At 35.2% G+C, this 13,422-nt stretch overlaps 1 protein-coding gene across 2 annotated transcripts; it reads left to right on the top strand.

The window, feature by feature from the left end:
* The first annotated feature begins 1,315 nt into the window (after positions 1 to 1,315).
* On the top strand, positions 1,316 to 10,143 carry VIP (vasoactive intestinal peptide). Of its 2 annotated transcripts, none has more exons than XM_060030489.1 (7): positions 1,316 to 1,481; positions 2,708 to 2,818; positions 4,914 to 5,036; positions 5,975 to 6,079; positions 6,852 to 6,983; positions 7,803 to 7,890; positions 9,310 to 10,143. In XM_060030489.1, exons 2-6 carry the CDS (start codon positions 2,712 to 2,714, stop codon positions 7,846 to 7,848), a joined length of 513 nt encoding a protein of 170 aa, XP_059886472.1. In that variant the 5' UTR covers positions 1,316 to 1,481; positions 2,708 to 2,711; the 3' UTR covers positions 7,849 to 7,890; positions 9,310 to 10,143. The 2 variants fall into 2 exon arrangements, with proteins under 2 accessions (XP_059886472.1, XP_059886473.1); XM_060030490.1 differs by having other exon boundaries at positions 2,702 to 2,818.
* The last annotated feature ends 3,279 nt before the right edge of the window (positions 10,144 to 13,422 follow it).

Raw genomic sequence — 13,422 nt, 5'->3', positions numbered from 1 at the left:
TCAGAGCTGTCAGCTGGGAAACAAATTTCCAGACGTTTTGAAATTTAATTCACTGAATTTTTCTTGTAACTGGATTAGAAAATATGATTAAGCAAAGCAGGATATTCTTTTACTGGATCAGTCTGACTTTGAATGAAGGAAATAGATACTGAAATCTTAAAGCAGAAGAAAGAAAGGGGGCTTTAGAGCTGTTACCCCTTGAGGGACTTACAAAGAAAAATATAAAAGAATACACACCCTGGCCATTTTTTTTTAAACAAAAGGGAGAGTGACATTTTATTTTGTTGTCCATGAAATTGTTCAGGTAGCTGCATTTTTACCTTAAACTCTGATGCTAGACTACTTTGAATTAAAAACCCACAAATAGAAATTAAGTGTTTATCAAAGTACTCCATAAATGCTTGCCAACTAGTTCTTTGTAATCACCTGTCAAGTGACTGTGCTGGAAATATTAAAAGCTGGTATGCGTGTGGTGTGTGTTCAGGGATATATATAATTCCACACAGTACAAGACTTTAAAAAACTGATGAATATAATGTTCAAAAAGAAAGAAAAAAATGAACTTTTGGGACTATCCAGTACGATAATTTTTTTTTTTTGGATAATTTGAGGTCATGTATGTGAAAATGCATTAGGAATTATGACATTTTTATGCTAATGTGAAACAGCAGTACTGCTACTATTCTAAGCAACAGTGTGTATATTACAGTATCTTAGAGGCTTTTTGAAAATTTTTCCAGGGACTTGTTTCAATATAAAGAAAAAGTAGTAATAGAAAGAATAAGGAAAATTATTTCTGGATGCTTTTAAAATTAGGATAGATCTCAAGAAAGATTAAGTCAGGATCTACATGAATAGTATAAAAATAAAAAGGCTTTAGGGCAATTGGTGCCTTATAATAAAGGAGAATTATGCTTGTAAGCATATGAGCCTAAGTATTTGTTGCTTTCTGCATCTGTTCCTGCACATAAAATTCTTATTTTCTGAAGGAATTCCAGTGACCTTGGCCATAACACTAATCAGTCTTTTATTTCATTGCTACTCATTAGAGATTAAAATATTTCACATTAAGCTTGGTACCTTTTTTTGTTTAAAGAAAAGTAAATTTCCTCTTTATAGCTTACATCTTGAAGTTACTCACTATAAATTTATATAAATCAGGCATAATGACAATTTAATAAGAACTTCAATCCTATTCATCCCATGAGAATACTACTGTGACGTCCTTCAGAGAGCTTTGTGATTGCTCAGTCCTACGCCTAAGCCCTATAAAATGATGGCTTTGAAATGCTGGTCAGGGTAGAGTGAAAAGCAGTTGCTGGCAATAGTAGCCAACCCTCAGCCAGTACCAAGTCCTGGTTCAGCTCTAAGGGCAAGAGCACCTGGTGGAGACTTTGTCGGCCTCAAGGGGCTTCAGCACCTGAGACAGCTCTAATATTCTCCTTGGAACAGAAAGCTCCCTAGGAAAACTACTGAACAAGGTAAGTGAAAACCTTACCTTTCTTCTTTTTTTTCTCCCCCTGCCTCTGGAACTTTTCTCAGGGTATATTGAGTTTTTCTTTCTCTTGAAAAAGAATTTTACAGTGTTCCTCCTTTACAACAACAAAAATACAGGTTTGTAAGTCACCTGGTAAGTATAGAAATGCCTCAACTTCCCACATATGAATGGGTTTTCTGAATTCTTTAGTTGGAAAATGCTTTACCTTGCTTTTTCTTTTACTCAGTGCCCCTTTAAAAATAATGTGTTAAAGTAGGGTTTGGGTTTTTTTTTTTTTTTGGCTTGTATATAAATTTTTGACTGAAGGTTCAGTGGATACATTTGTTTTGGAAGTTTCAATTTGTTTTTTAGTGCTGTTCTTTCTATTTCATATGTTAGTTATGTGAACTTAAAAAGCATTTATTTTCCTCTTTAAATTTAAATGCTGTGAGTTTTACAGACAGCACAAGAAACAGACATCAAACTCCTACATTTCTATTTAGAAGCTATTTAGAAATGAAATGTGTAAGTGTATTAGATGTAAAAATATACAGGCTTTGTATTTAATATATTTTTCCTTTTATGGCAAAAATTATTTCAGTGGTAATATGTGGTTCAATGATTTTTTTGTATTAATTTTCACTACTAATTGAGTTAGTTTGTTCAAAACCAAACTCTTTATGGAGATTAAGCTCCATGTTAATTGTAACATATACAATTAAAAGAGGAAAAAATGTATATACAAAATAATTTTATAAAGATATGTATATACATATATACCTACATTATTAAATAGATGACACTCCAGTTTTATATTAATCAGATACTAAAAACTTAGAGTAAAAGAAGAAACTTTAGTTTCTTGAAGTTGTTTCCTTAGTTAGAAAAAATACTAGACATGGATGTTACAACTCTGTTATAAGGAAATTGTCCCTATAGTTACTTCCAGTACTGTAAGAGTATTGCATTCAATATATGCTTGTGCCTAGTGAGAGACAGGCAGCAGTTGGAAAAGATCCTAATTTTTATTCAAACACCATTCACACATACAAAAACCTTTTTGATTTAAAAAGTAATCATATTGCAGTTTAACTCTTTCTGTATGATGAAAATTACTTTTTCTAAACTCTGCAAGAGCCTTAAGACATTACTGCTAGACACTCAGAATGACCTTACTGGAACATCTGTGGTTGGACAAGCTGATGTGCTTCTCTCCCCTTTGAGGTGCAGAGAGATGGAAGCGAGAAGCAAACCCCAGCTACTCCTGGTCCTGATATTTTTCAGCGTGCTTTTCTCGCAGACCCTGGCATGGCCTCTTTTTGGAGCACCTTCTGCTCTAAGGTAGGTTCTCTTTCAGTTTAGACAGTTGAACATTCCTTCTCCATGGAAATAGGAATTTCCTATATGTTATTTTGGACAGCTCAATTTAAAACATTAGGTATTAGTTATTTAAATCTGTTGGTTGACATGTTAAGCAAGCTTTTTTCAACTTCAGGTCCACATGATTATTCTGAGTCTTGGAATTCACTCTCAGGGCCAGAGAGACAGTGTCAATGACTAGTTTTATGGGTAGGGTGGATCACATTTCCAAGCAAGGCAGAAGGAAGGTTTGATTTTCCTTTCATTCGAAACCAGTTTTAGATGAGTAATGAGCTATTCTCCATTGTCATCTCTGTTCAGTTCAGTTTCTGTTGGAAAAATAGGTGTCTAGTTGCCTACCTCATTTTAGTTCATTTTTTTTATCATATTGTAATTTTATGTCATGTTCATAGAGAATGACAATCTTTTATGGGATTATGTACTTTATATGTTCCCTTCCCATTATCATCAAGAATAAGCAATTGGTGATTAAGAGGACTGATTTGGAAAAATGAACTGATCCCAGGAAGTAAAGAAATCTGGATTTACTCCTTCATACTTTTATTAAAGTGAAAATTTGCAGCATAATTATACTTTCTATTACTTCATCAACTAATTCAAAATTGGGTTTAGTTCATTTTTAAGATCAGTCGGCAAATAATCATAAGATGAGTAGTTGATTAGTGGAATATGCATAAAATCATGTTGGACAGATTAGGCAGAATCAATTTGTCAATATTAAGGATTGTGGGGTAATTGATCTACTGAGACATCCTCCCCCAATGAATGAATTTTAAGGGACTTGGTTTTTTATCGTAATTCCTTAGTTTTACTGCTCTCTATGTTGTGTTTCATATTTCAAGTTCATACAGTATAATAACTCACCTTTAAAGCTTTATCTGAAATAAATTTATGCTAAGGAAGGAGACAGTAAATGGAAACTACATTAGTTTCCTTCCAGTTTACAGGGACTACTATATCTAAGCACAAATAATCACTTCTTTGCTTATTTTCTTATTCCTAATTCTTTGTTCAAGGTAGGCTTATGCTCGATAGAGTAAATAATCTCTTAGCTGTTAGTGGTTCTCTGTGAAGTCTGTTTAAAGCCAGATCATACATTGCTTTGATAATTAAATAGAATGAGTCTATCTGAATGGTTATATCACAAGAGATGAATAATCTCAAGAATGCCGAAGTTTGCATTGATTGCTAGGCTTCATACTCAAAGAGGGCTGCTTGTTACTCTCTACCAGCTACTGCCTCACCAAAAAATACACAAGTGCCCGGCAAGCGACACACTCCTTAGAAGTTTACCCCAACAGTGAAAATATGCACACACATAATTTTAACAGTGTGCTGGTGTTCAAAATGTGCATGAATTCACAAGTATAATCATATTCCATGTTTAGGCATGTCTATGCTTAGTCTTCCAGTAAAGCATCGTATATCCCTTATTAAAATTGTGTTACTATGTAAGAATGGAAACAAAAAAGCTCGACAAAATTCATTGAATTTGAGTAACTATTCAGAGATGGAGAAAGTCTTCGGACTTGGTCAATACATAGAAATACATCACACCAAGGTGAATCTTTGAAACAAAGTTTAGGGACTTAGAGAAGGAAAAATAGTTAGTACTCAGCTCTTGAGAGATGTTGAGACAAGTAATACTGACCATCAACAAATACATGAATTGCTCCCAATTTTCATATTGAATATAAAAAATTTTCCAAAGTTTCTATTTTGCATAAAATCTTTCTACCTGTGAACTTTGCAAAGTGAAGCTATTGCCAAAGAAGTGTACTTTGCTTCATGCTCTGAAAGACTGAACTAAGTAGCTCTTCTGGTACATAAAGCCTGTCAAAGTTGTATGGCATGTATTTTATGGGGTAAACAGAAATTCCACTATTTATACTCTCGTAAACCATAGAAGCCATTAAATCAATTATGCTATCCATATATTGTGAATGGGTGATATATCCTAAGATTTTGAATAACTCATTTCAAATGTTTGTAAAACCATAAGCACTAGCTTCTGAGAAATGAATGTATTATACTTTACAGTATTTTTTCCTAACAGGATGGGTGACAGAATACCTTTTGAAGGAGCAAATGAACCTGATCAAATTTCATTAAAAGCAGACACTGACGTTTTACAAAATGCATTAGCTGAAAATGACACACCTTATTATGATGTATCCAGGTGAGTTCATTTTTATTGTTTTATTTTAGAAAATGCTTTTTTGAAATCTAAACATTTTGTTTTTGTGTCACCATGAAGCTACTCTCACAGCATAGCGCTACGAGTTTCCATGTGTCATGGCTTCATTCAGCCTGATTTGTTGAAGCTCTTGCTGCTGTACGTGATTTTCATGCAGAGAGGTTGTAACAGGCCAGGCTGAGCAACTCATCCACTTATATTCTGTTGCATAAATTTTTAGCATCAGAAGGTGTGCCAATTCTTGTAAAACTATAGCATTTATAGCATTCAAGAGTTTCACCTCTATGTAAAGAAAAGGTGTCTAATAATAAAAGCTATGCATTTCACGGAACCATTTGTCCAGAGCAGCATTCCAGTGTAGACAGGGTAACTCTATAGAAAAGACAAAGCAAAAACTATTTCTCATTTGGATGGAAAATTTGGTTGATATGCTCTGTGATCCCTTCTATCTTAAGAGATTTTGTTTCCAAATATTTTGGCAGAAGAAATAGCAAAAGGCATAAGAGGATTTTTTGCTAAAATCAGGAGAATTTCCCTTTGCATATAGCTTTATTCAGAATAGAAGAAATAAAGCACCATAAATAAATAGAAACTAAATATATTTTCCCACCAGTATTTCTTAGGAGAGAATTAGTTTTATAGGTTCTACCAGAGAATATTATTTTAATATTGAGATATGCTTCTAAAAAAGCTAATTTCTTTAATTTTTCAAACTGTAGGGCTGGAAATATAGATAAAAGTCATTAGAATAAGTCAATAGATTATATTGTTTATTGGGTTGTTAGAAAACCTCCTTTTGGATTTAAGTTTACATGAGGAGCTCTCAAATAAGTTGATGTTTCTTTTGTATCTAATGAGCCAAAATGATATTTTAGCAAACTATTTACAAAATAATGACTATACTTTCTTCCTTGTTTCAGAAATGTCAGACATGCTGATGGAGTTTTCACCAGTGACTATAGTAGACTCTTAAGTCAACTTTCTGCCAAAAAGTACCTTGAGTCCCTTATTGGAAAACGAATTAGGTAAAGTGAGTTTATTATTTTTTAAAAACATGTTATGATTATTAAATTTGACAATGATATTTTCACTGTAAACAACTAATTTTCTTTATTTGAAATGGATAACTCTTGATAATGTTTAATTTAGTTATCAAATAATTTATATTCTTCAATAAAATGTACCAGGCCCATGGATTAAGAAAAGAAGTTTTCCTAGTAATATCATACTCATTGGCTCCAGACACACTTGTTTTTCTTAAATAATAATCATTTATAAATCTGCAAACAAACTGAACTAAACACAGTAAAAAATAAATAAGACATAGTACAAACTGAAGCAAATTTTAAGGTTAACCTTAGTGTTTGTGTTTTACTTCCTGCTCAAAGCAAACATTGGAAGATTCTGTCTTTAAATGGCCAATAACTGAATATGTAGAAGATACTACTCAGAGTGGCATAGCTTCATAAAGAAATATTTATTTTTTAAAGAACTTTTCCTTCCAATGGCAGAACACAGCTTCAAGTAGTCCCCATTTTTTTTTTTTTTTGATAAATTATTTGCTCAGTTAGGACAGAATGTGTCTAAAGGCACTCCCAGTAAAGGCCAAAGTATGTTGAATTATTCCTTGCTCCCCTATCCTTAGGCTTAGATGCATTTTTCTTTCAGTCTTTTTTTTATAGAAAATGAGTTGGGTGTTGGAATTCATTTTTTTCTGACTCCAAGAAATTCAGACCTTTGGTACCTTTATCATTTCTTGTTAAAATTATTTGGTCTCCTTATACTCTCGTTTCTTAGCAATAGCATCTCAGAAGACCAGGGACCAATCAAACGCCACTCAGATGCAGTCTTCACTGACAACTATACCCGCCTTCGAAAACAAATGGCTGTAAAGAAATACTTGAACTCAATTCTAAATGGAAAGCGGAGGTAAAGAAACAGAGAGCTTGCTAAAATGAGAAATTGTAAACGACTTTCAAAATAGAAGCTGCATATGGAGATGTCTCTCTCTCTCTAGCTCTGAAGCAGTAGTTCTCAACCTTGGCTAACATTAGACTACCCTGGAGAATTTAAAAAATACTGATGTCTGAGCCTAACCCAAGACCAAGTGCCAGGAAACTAGTGGTTCTAGGGATGCGGTTCTAGACCCTGGTATTTTTTAAGAGTTCTCCAGTTGTTTCTACCGTGCTTCCAGGGTTAAAAAGGATGACTGTAGAGACATCTAGTCTGAGTCTGGGAACAGGTTTTATCAAAAATGTTGATTTTTAAAACATGTAAAGGGCAGTCAACTAGCAATTTGGTACCACATGGAATTCCCTTTACCTGCATATATAATATCTGCATTTTACCGAATTAAACCATGAATTATTTTGTCTTCTCAGATTCAGTAAAACCTATGTCTCTCCGTGGTGTGTAAATATCGGAGCACAATATATAGGACATGTGGTACTCTCTCTTTTTATTCCAATTATTTTTGTTTAGATGGTGAGTATGAAGGACAATTCTGTTTGGGTGAAATCAGGCAAGATGACTCTTTGCCCACCAGATTATAATTCTGTAAGAAAACTTTTAGACACTTGAAGATTGAAGAACAATTCATAGGTAATGACTCATCTGAAGGAGAATTGTTTAGCTCTTAGTGCACTTTACAGAGAACCTAAAACAACCTGGGTCACACATCACCTCTCCTTTAGAAGCTTTCTCATCCAAGAGCCTTAACATGCACGATTCTCTCTTTCTGGTCTGCAGCAGTGAGGGAGAATCTCCTAACTTTCTCGAAGTGATAGAAAAATGATGGCAAGTTCTTTGGAGCAAAGCTGCTGACAGCTTCCCAGTGGTGAGTATCACTGTGCGTTATTATATTCTAGTAGCAATCATCTATTTAAGTAGGTAAGAGTCACTTGGTGAAAAACATCTTAGAGTTCTCTCAGTGAGACCTCATCTAAGAAGGACGCTTCTATCTGAAGTGGACCCCAGCTTAGTAAACAGCTTGAAACGATTCGTGCATTGTTCTGATAGCATGAGAGAGAAATCTCACAATGAGTAAACAGTTTGGTATCTCCTAGCTTCCACAGACTCATTCCTATCCTTCTGAAGAGATATGAAAAAAGGAGACTGACTCACACTAATGAGAAAAACTGGCTTTCTCTTTGATAGTCAAGCCATGCTTCTTCTATTAATTTAAGGTCTAGTCCCGTGATTGACTATTAGCATCTCATTTAATTTAAGTATAAGGAAATACCATAAAATGACAGCATGGCTCGTTATTGTGAAAATACCAAGACAGTCTGGGTCTCACTGTGTTTCTTAAAACATAGTAAACCTCATGCAGCGAAAGTCAAATTTAGCTTATTTTACCTATGAAGTGAGTGTAGGTACAACGACTCTAATAATATTCACTGTAAAATATTTTTTGAGTAGAGAAAACATGAATAGATTTTATCCTTTGTTAAGTGATAAGATTGTTATCAAAATTGTCTTTATGTGAACATGGATACAAGGCATGTTTCTTTCCTGAGTTACATTACTGTTTATATTAGCTCATAAAATATTTTTATAATGCTTGGTAAGCCTTTAAAGAAATTTTATAGCATCACTATATCAGGTTGTCAAAAATTTCTCTAAAGGACTCCAAATAAATGCTTTTGGTTTTGTGGATCCTATGGTTTCTGTAACACCTGCTCAACTCTGCTACTGTCACATGAGAGATAACCTGTAAGATACACGGTCAGGGGTGCTATATGTGCTTATTCCTTACCATGCACAGACATTTCAGAGAAACAAATTCCTCAAATGCTCAAAAAAGAAAGCAAGTTACATATAGCTTCTCGAAAAAATGTTTATAAAAATAAGGTTTTTCCAATAAATTAAGAAATACAATAGGCGCTACAATATAAAGGAGGATTAATTACTCTGTCTTTTTATGAGTTTCCATCCTCCATTCTTTGCCTTTTTGAATGGGTGATATTAGACAGATTCTTTTAACAGGAAGTTTTGTTGGTCAACCAGTTGTGAAAATTACAAATGGGTAATTATTTATGACTAATTAGAGAACCCCTTCACATTCTGGCTTCCTTTCCAACAATAAGTCCTTTGGAAGATTCCCTCTTGATATCCCCAAATGCTATCCCCTCTCAAAAGCTGCTGATGAGGGGCTAGGAGAAATATTGATCAAATGAGTGGAGAAGTAAATGAAAGTAAGAGGCTGTAAATAAAAATGTTTTCATGCTTGAATCACCATTACTTTCTTTTTCAGAATTCTTGAAGGAAAACGATAAGCAAAGTAATTCTATTTTGAGTTCTACATAAGTAATTCAAGAAAACAACTTCAATATCAAAACCAAATAAAATATGCCGTGTTGTGAATGTTGTGATTTATTTTCCTCTGATGTAATAACTGTGATGTTTACATTGTAAATATTATTTGTGAGTTCTAAAATTTGTCTTTAACTCATGAGAATCCTGTGATTTCATATGCTGTGTATCCTTTCTAACAAAAATATATTTAATGATAAGTAAATACTAAGTTACTTCCAATTATATGAGGCTTTTTGGAAGGGTAGTAATAGAGCAAAATTGATGTGTTTATTTATAGGACGTACTTAACTATTCAAAAGAGTGGAGCAGATAATCAGCACATCTAAATTGGAATGTTGAGCAGATAGGATGCTATGTTAAACAAACTTCAGAGTGTCTAAGAGAATACCAAAAACAGAGACATTCTTCAGAAAAGGTTTTCAGAAAATGTTGTAGGTTTCCGCATTCTTAGGCAGCATTCATTTTGAATGAGATTTTTACATCTCTCAATTTTGGATCTCTTATTGCCAAAACTCTCTTCAGAGCGAATGTTTCAGTTAAGGAGAATGGCCTCTACTTCTGACACCGGACTTTTCGTTTATGCTTGTGTTAAGTATGTGTAACGTGTAAACTGAAAGGAACATTTGTTTTTCAGTGATAACTATTTTTTCCATAATCTCTCAAATAACGCTTAGGTCATATCAGCTTTCTTCAGTGAAAGCACTTTTGGAGAAACAACTATTTTTCCAAAATGATTGTAAGAAATTAAATATAGAAAATAAAGACCTTTGGTTATCATTGCATACACTTTCTATTGTTTTGATTCTTTTAAACGATGCAGCAGTACTTCATTTTAGCTCTAAGTTTCCAGGAACTAGATAGTTTTTGTGATGTTTGAGGTAGGATTATGTTTGATTTGGGGTGTGTCCTATACTAACTGTGACTTAAATAAGAGAGAAATTTCTTTCTCATACAAGGCCAGAAGTAAAATGTCAAGGGTTGGTTTGATGGTTCTGCTCCATGAAGTCCTCAGTAATCTAAACCCCTTCCAGCTCACCCCTCATTTCCTAGGACAAGGCTCTTTTCTTCATGATCCAAAAATGCAGCTAGAGATCCAGCCATCATACCCACATTTCAGGCAGCAGGATGGAGGAAGGGGCATGGAAGAAAAGGGAGCAAAGAGTACATGCTGGTTCTCTCTTAACTGATATCTTACTTGAGTATAATAGAGTTCTATGGTCACAGTCATTTGCAAAAGAGACTGCGAATTTTTTTTTCTGGATGGTCATGTGCTCAGCAAAAGACTGGGGTTCTATGAATATAAAACAAGGAAAGAAGAGATGCATGCAGGGATTTTTGAAAATCTCAGGCTATGCATCTTAAATTCTCACCAAAAAAGCTTAACGAAATGACAAGGAAAAGTGGGGGTCAGGTAGACCCTAACTATTAATGACGAATCATCATCACAGGCAAAACTTTGCTTGGTTTCATTTGCTAGAATTAGAACAAATGACTATATAAGGAGAGACTAATCTAGAACTACTAGTAGTTATAAAACAGTTTACACAAGTTGAAGTGAATTGGACTATACCTTTTGTTCATATCTGATTCTGCAAATTATTAGATCTTTGTTAAATGACTTTTCTATGCAAATCACTGCAGTGAAAACAGAAAACGTCTAGATGTTATTTGCACACAAGGAGCTTATAAAGATCAAATGGGGGCATAATTGTAGTGCAATGTGAATGTGAATCTAAAGAGTTTTAATTTTATCTTATTAATGGCAATATTTTCAACTGATTTCCTGTTCCTTCAAGAAACATTTGTTGAATGACTATGATGTACTAGGTGGATATCTGAGAGATGAGTGTTCTGGGCATAGGCAAGAGCAGGTGCAAGTGAGGGAACAGTCCTGACACATCTGCACAACAAGAAAGGCAGTATGGCTGGAGCAGTATGAGCTGGAAGAGAGCTGAGGAGGAGATGAGGTCAAAGACGTTACCAAAGGTCGGAACTTGTGGGGCTTCACTGGCCCCCACAAGGACTTGATGAGTGAGATGAGGAGACATTGCAGAGTTTTGGACTTTCTGAAATGCTTTTTAACAGGATCATTTTGGCTGCTACACTGGGAATAGGGTGAAGGGGTTCTAGGGGTGGAAGTTGGGACACAAATGAGGAGGTTACTGCTATAAATCACATGAAAGATGATGCGACTACCAGGGCACCAGCAGTGCAGGTGGTGAGAAGTGGAGTCTGAATACATCTTGAAAGTGGAGTCAAGTATTTTGCTGATAAATGAAAGATAAGAAAGAGAAAAGTCCAGAATGATTCCAAGGTAAATGACCGGAGCAACTTGAAGGATGAGTTTTCTATTAAATGAGATGAAGAAGATTGTGGGTAAGGAGCTTCCTGGTGAAGATGAGGTCCATTTTGGACAGGTGAAAGCTGATGTTGTGTAGAGTTGAGGATATCCGTGAGGGTTCTGAGGAGATGCTGGGCTGGAGATAAACTACTGGGAGACTTCAGTATGCAGATGGGATTTAAAAGCACAAGACAGTAAGATCACCCAGGGACTGAATGAGGCTAGAGAAGAATCTCAACACCTGACCCCTGGGTGTATTCATTCACTCAGGCTCCCATAACAAAGCACCACACATGGAGAGCCTTAAGCAGTAGAAATGGATTGTTTCACAATTCCAGAGGCTAGAAGTCTTGGACCAAGGTGTCAGCGGGGTTGGTTCCTTCTAAGCACTGTGAAGCAGAACTGGCTCCTCTTCCCTGGCCTCCCGTGGTTTGCCAGCAATTTCTGGCTTGTGGAAGCATTACCTCGATCTCTGTCTTGATCTTCACATGGTGTTCTCCCTTTGTGTTGTGTGTCTCCACATTTCCCCCCTTTTTTTCAATGAGGTCACCGGTCATATTGGATTAGAATCCTTCCTAATGACCTAATTTTAACTTGGCTACTTCTGTAGAAACCCTGTCTCCAAATAACATCACATTCTGAGGGACCGGGGATTAGGACTCCAACATATGGATTTTGGGCGACTCAAGTCAACCCATAACACTGAGGCATGCCAATATTAATAGGCTGAGGTGTTGAGGAAAAAATGAGGTAAAAAGGACTGAAAAGAGAAGCTAGTGAAATAGGAAAAAAGATAGGAAAGTGTGTAAATCTGGGAAACAAGTGAAGAAAGCCTTTCAAGGAAGAAGGCATCCTTAACAGATTTAAATGCTGCTGTTATGCGAAATAAGATTCGTTTATTGATTTCTTAAGCAAGTATTTATAAGGAATCTACTATGTGCCCACTACTGTTCTCGGTCTGATGATATAAGAGTGAACAAAACAGACACAAATTCCTGCCCCCATGGAGCTTGCATTCTACTGAGTGAAACAAACTAAATAGATAAACCAAATGGGTAAGTAAAACACATATTATGTTAGAAAATGATTGTATAGGAGAAAAATTAATGCAGGGAAAGAGGATACGAAGTGTTCAAAAAGAAGTTTAAACTTTTAGATGGGGTTCCCAGAGAAGGTCTCACAAAAAGGTGAATTTGAGACTAGCCCTGAGAGAAGTGAGGAAATCAGCTGTGAGTCTCTATGGGAAGATTATTCTAAATAGAGGGAACTCCAGATGCAAAAGCCCTGGGGTATATATGTCAATCTCAGTCTTCCAAATTATCCCTCCCCCTCCTTTACCCCCTGGTAACCATAAATTTATTTTCTACATCTGTAACTGTATTTTGGTTTTGTAGATAAGTTCATTTGTACTCTTTTTTTTTTTTTTTTGAGATTCCACATATAAGCAATATCATATGATATTTGTCTTTTTAGCACAGGGAACTCTACTCAAGACTGTAATGGCCTACATGGGAAAAGAATCTAAAAAAGAGTGGACACATGTATATGTATAACAGCTTCACTTTGCTATATACCTGAAACCAACACAACATTGTAAATCAACTACACTCCAATTTCAAAAAAACAAAAAAAGCCCTGGGGTGGGGCAATCCTAACATTGTGAGGAGACCAGTTTGGCAGAAGTGGACAGAATGATTAAGAGAAGATGTA

This window comes from Delphinus delphis, chromosome 14, assembly GCF_949987515.2.
Source record: "Delphinus delphis chromosome 14, mDelDel1.2, whole genome shotgun sequence".
NCBI lineage: Eukaryota > Metazoa > Chordata > Mammalia > Artiodactyla > Delphinidae > Delphinus > Delphinus delphis.
This window is presented reverse-complemented; position numbering and strand designations above follow the sequence as displayed.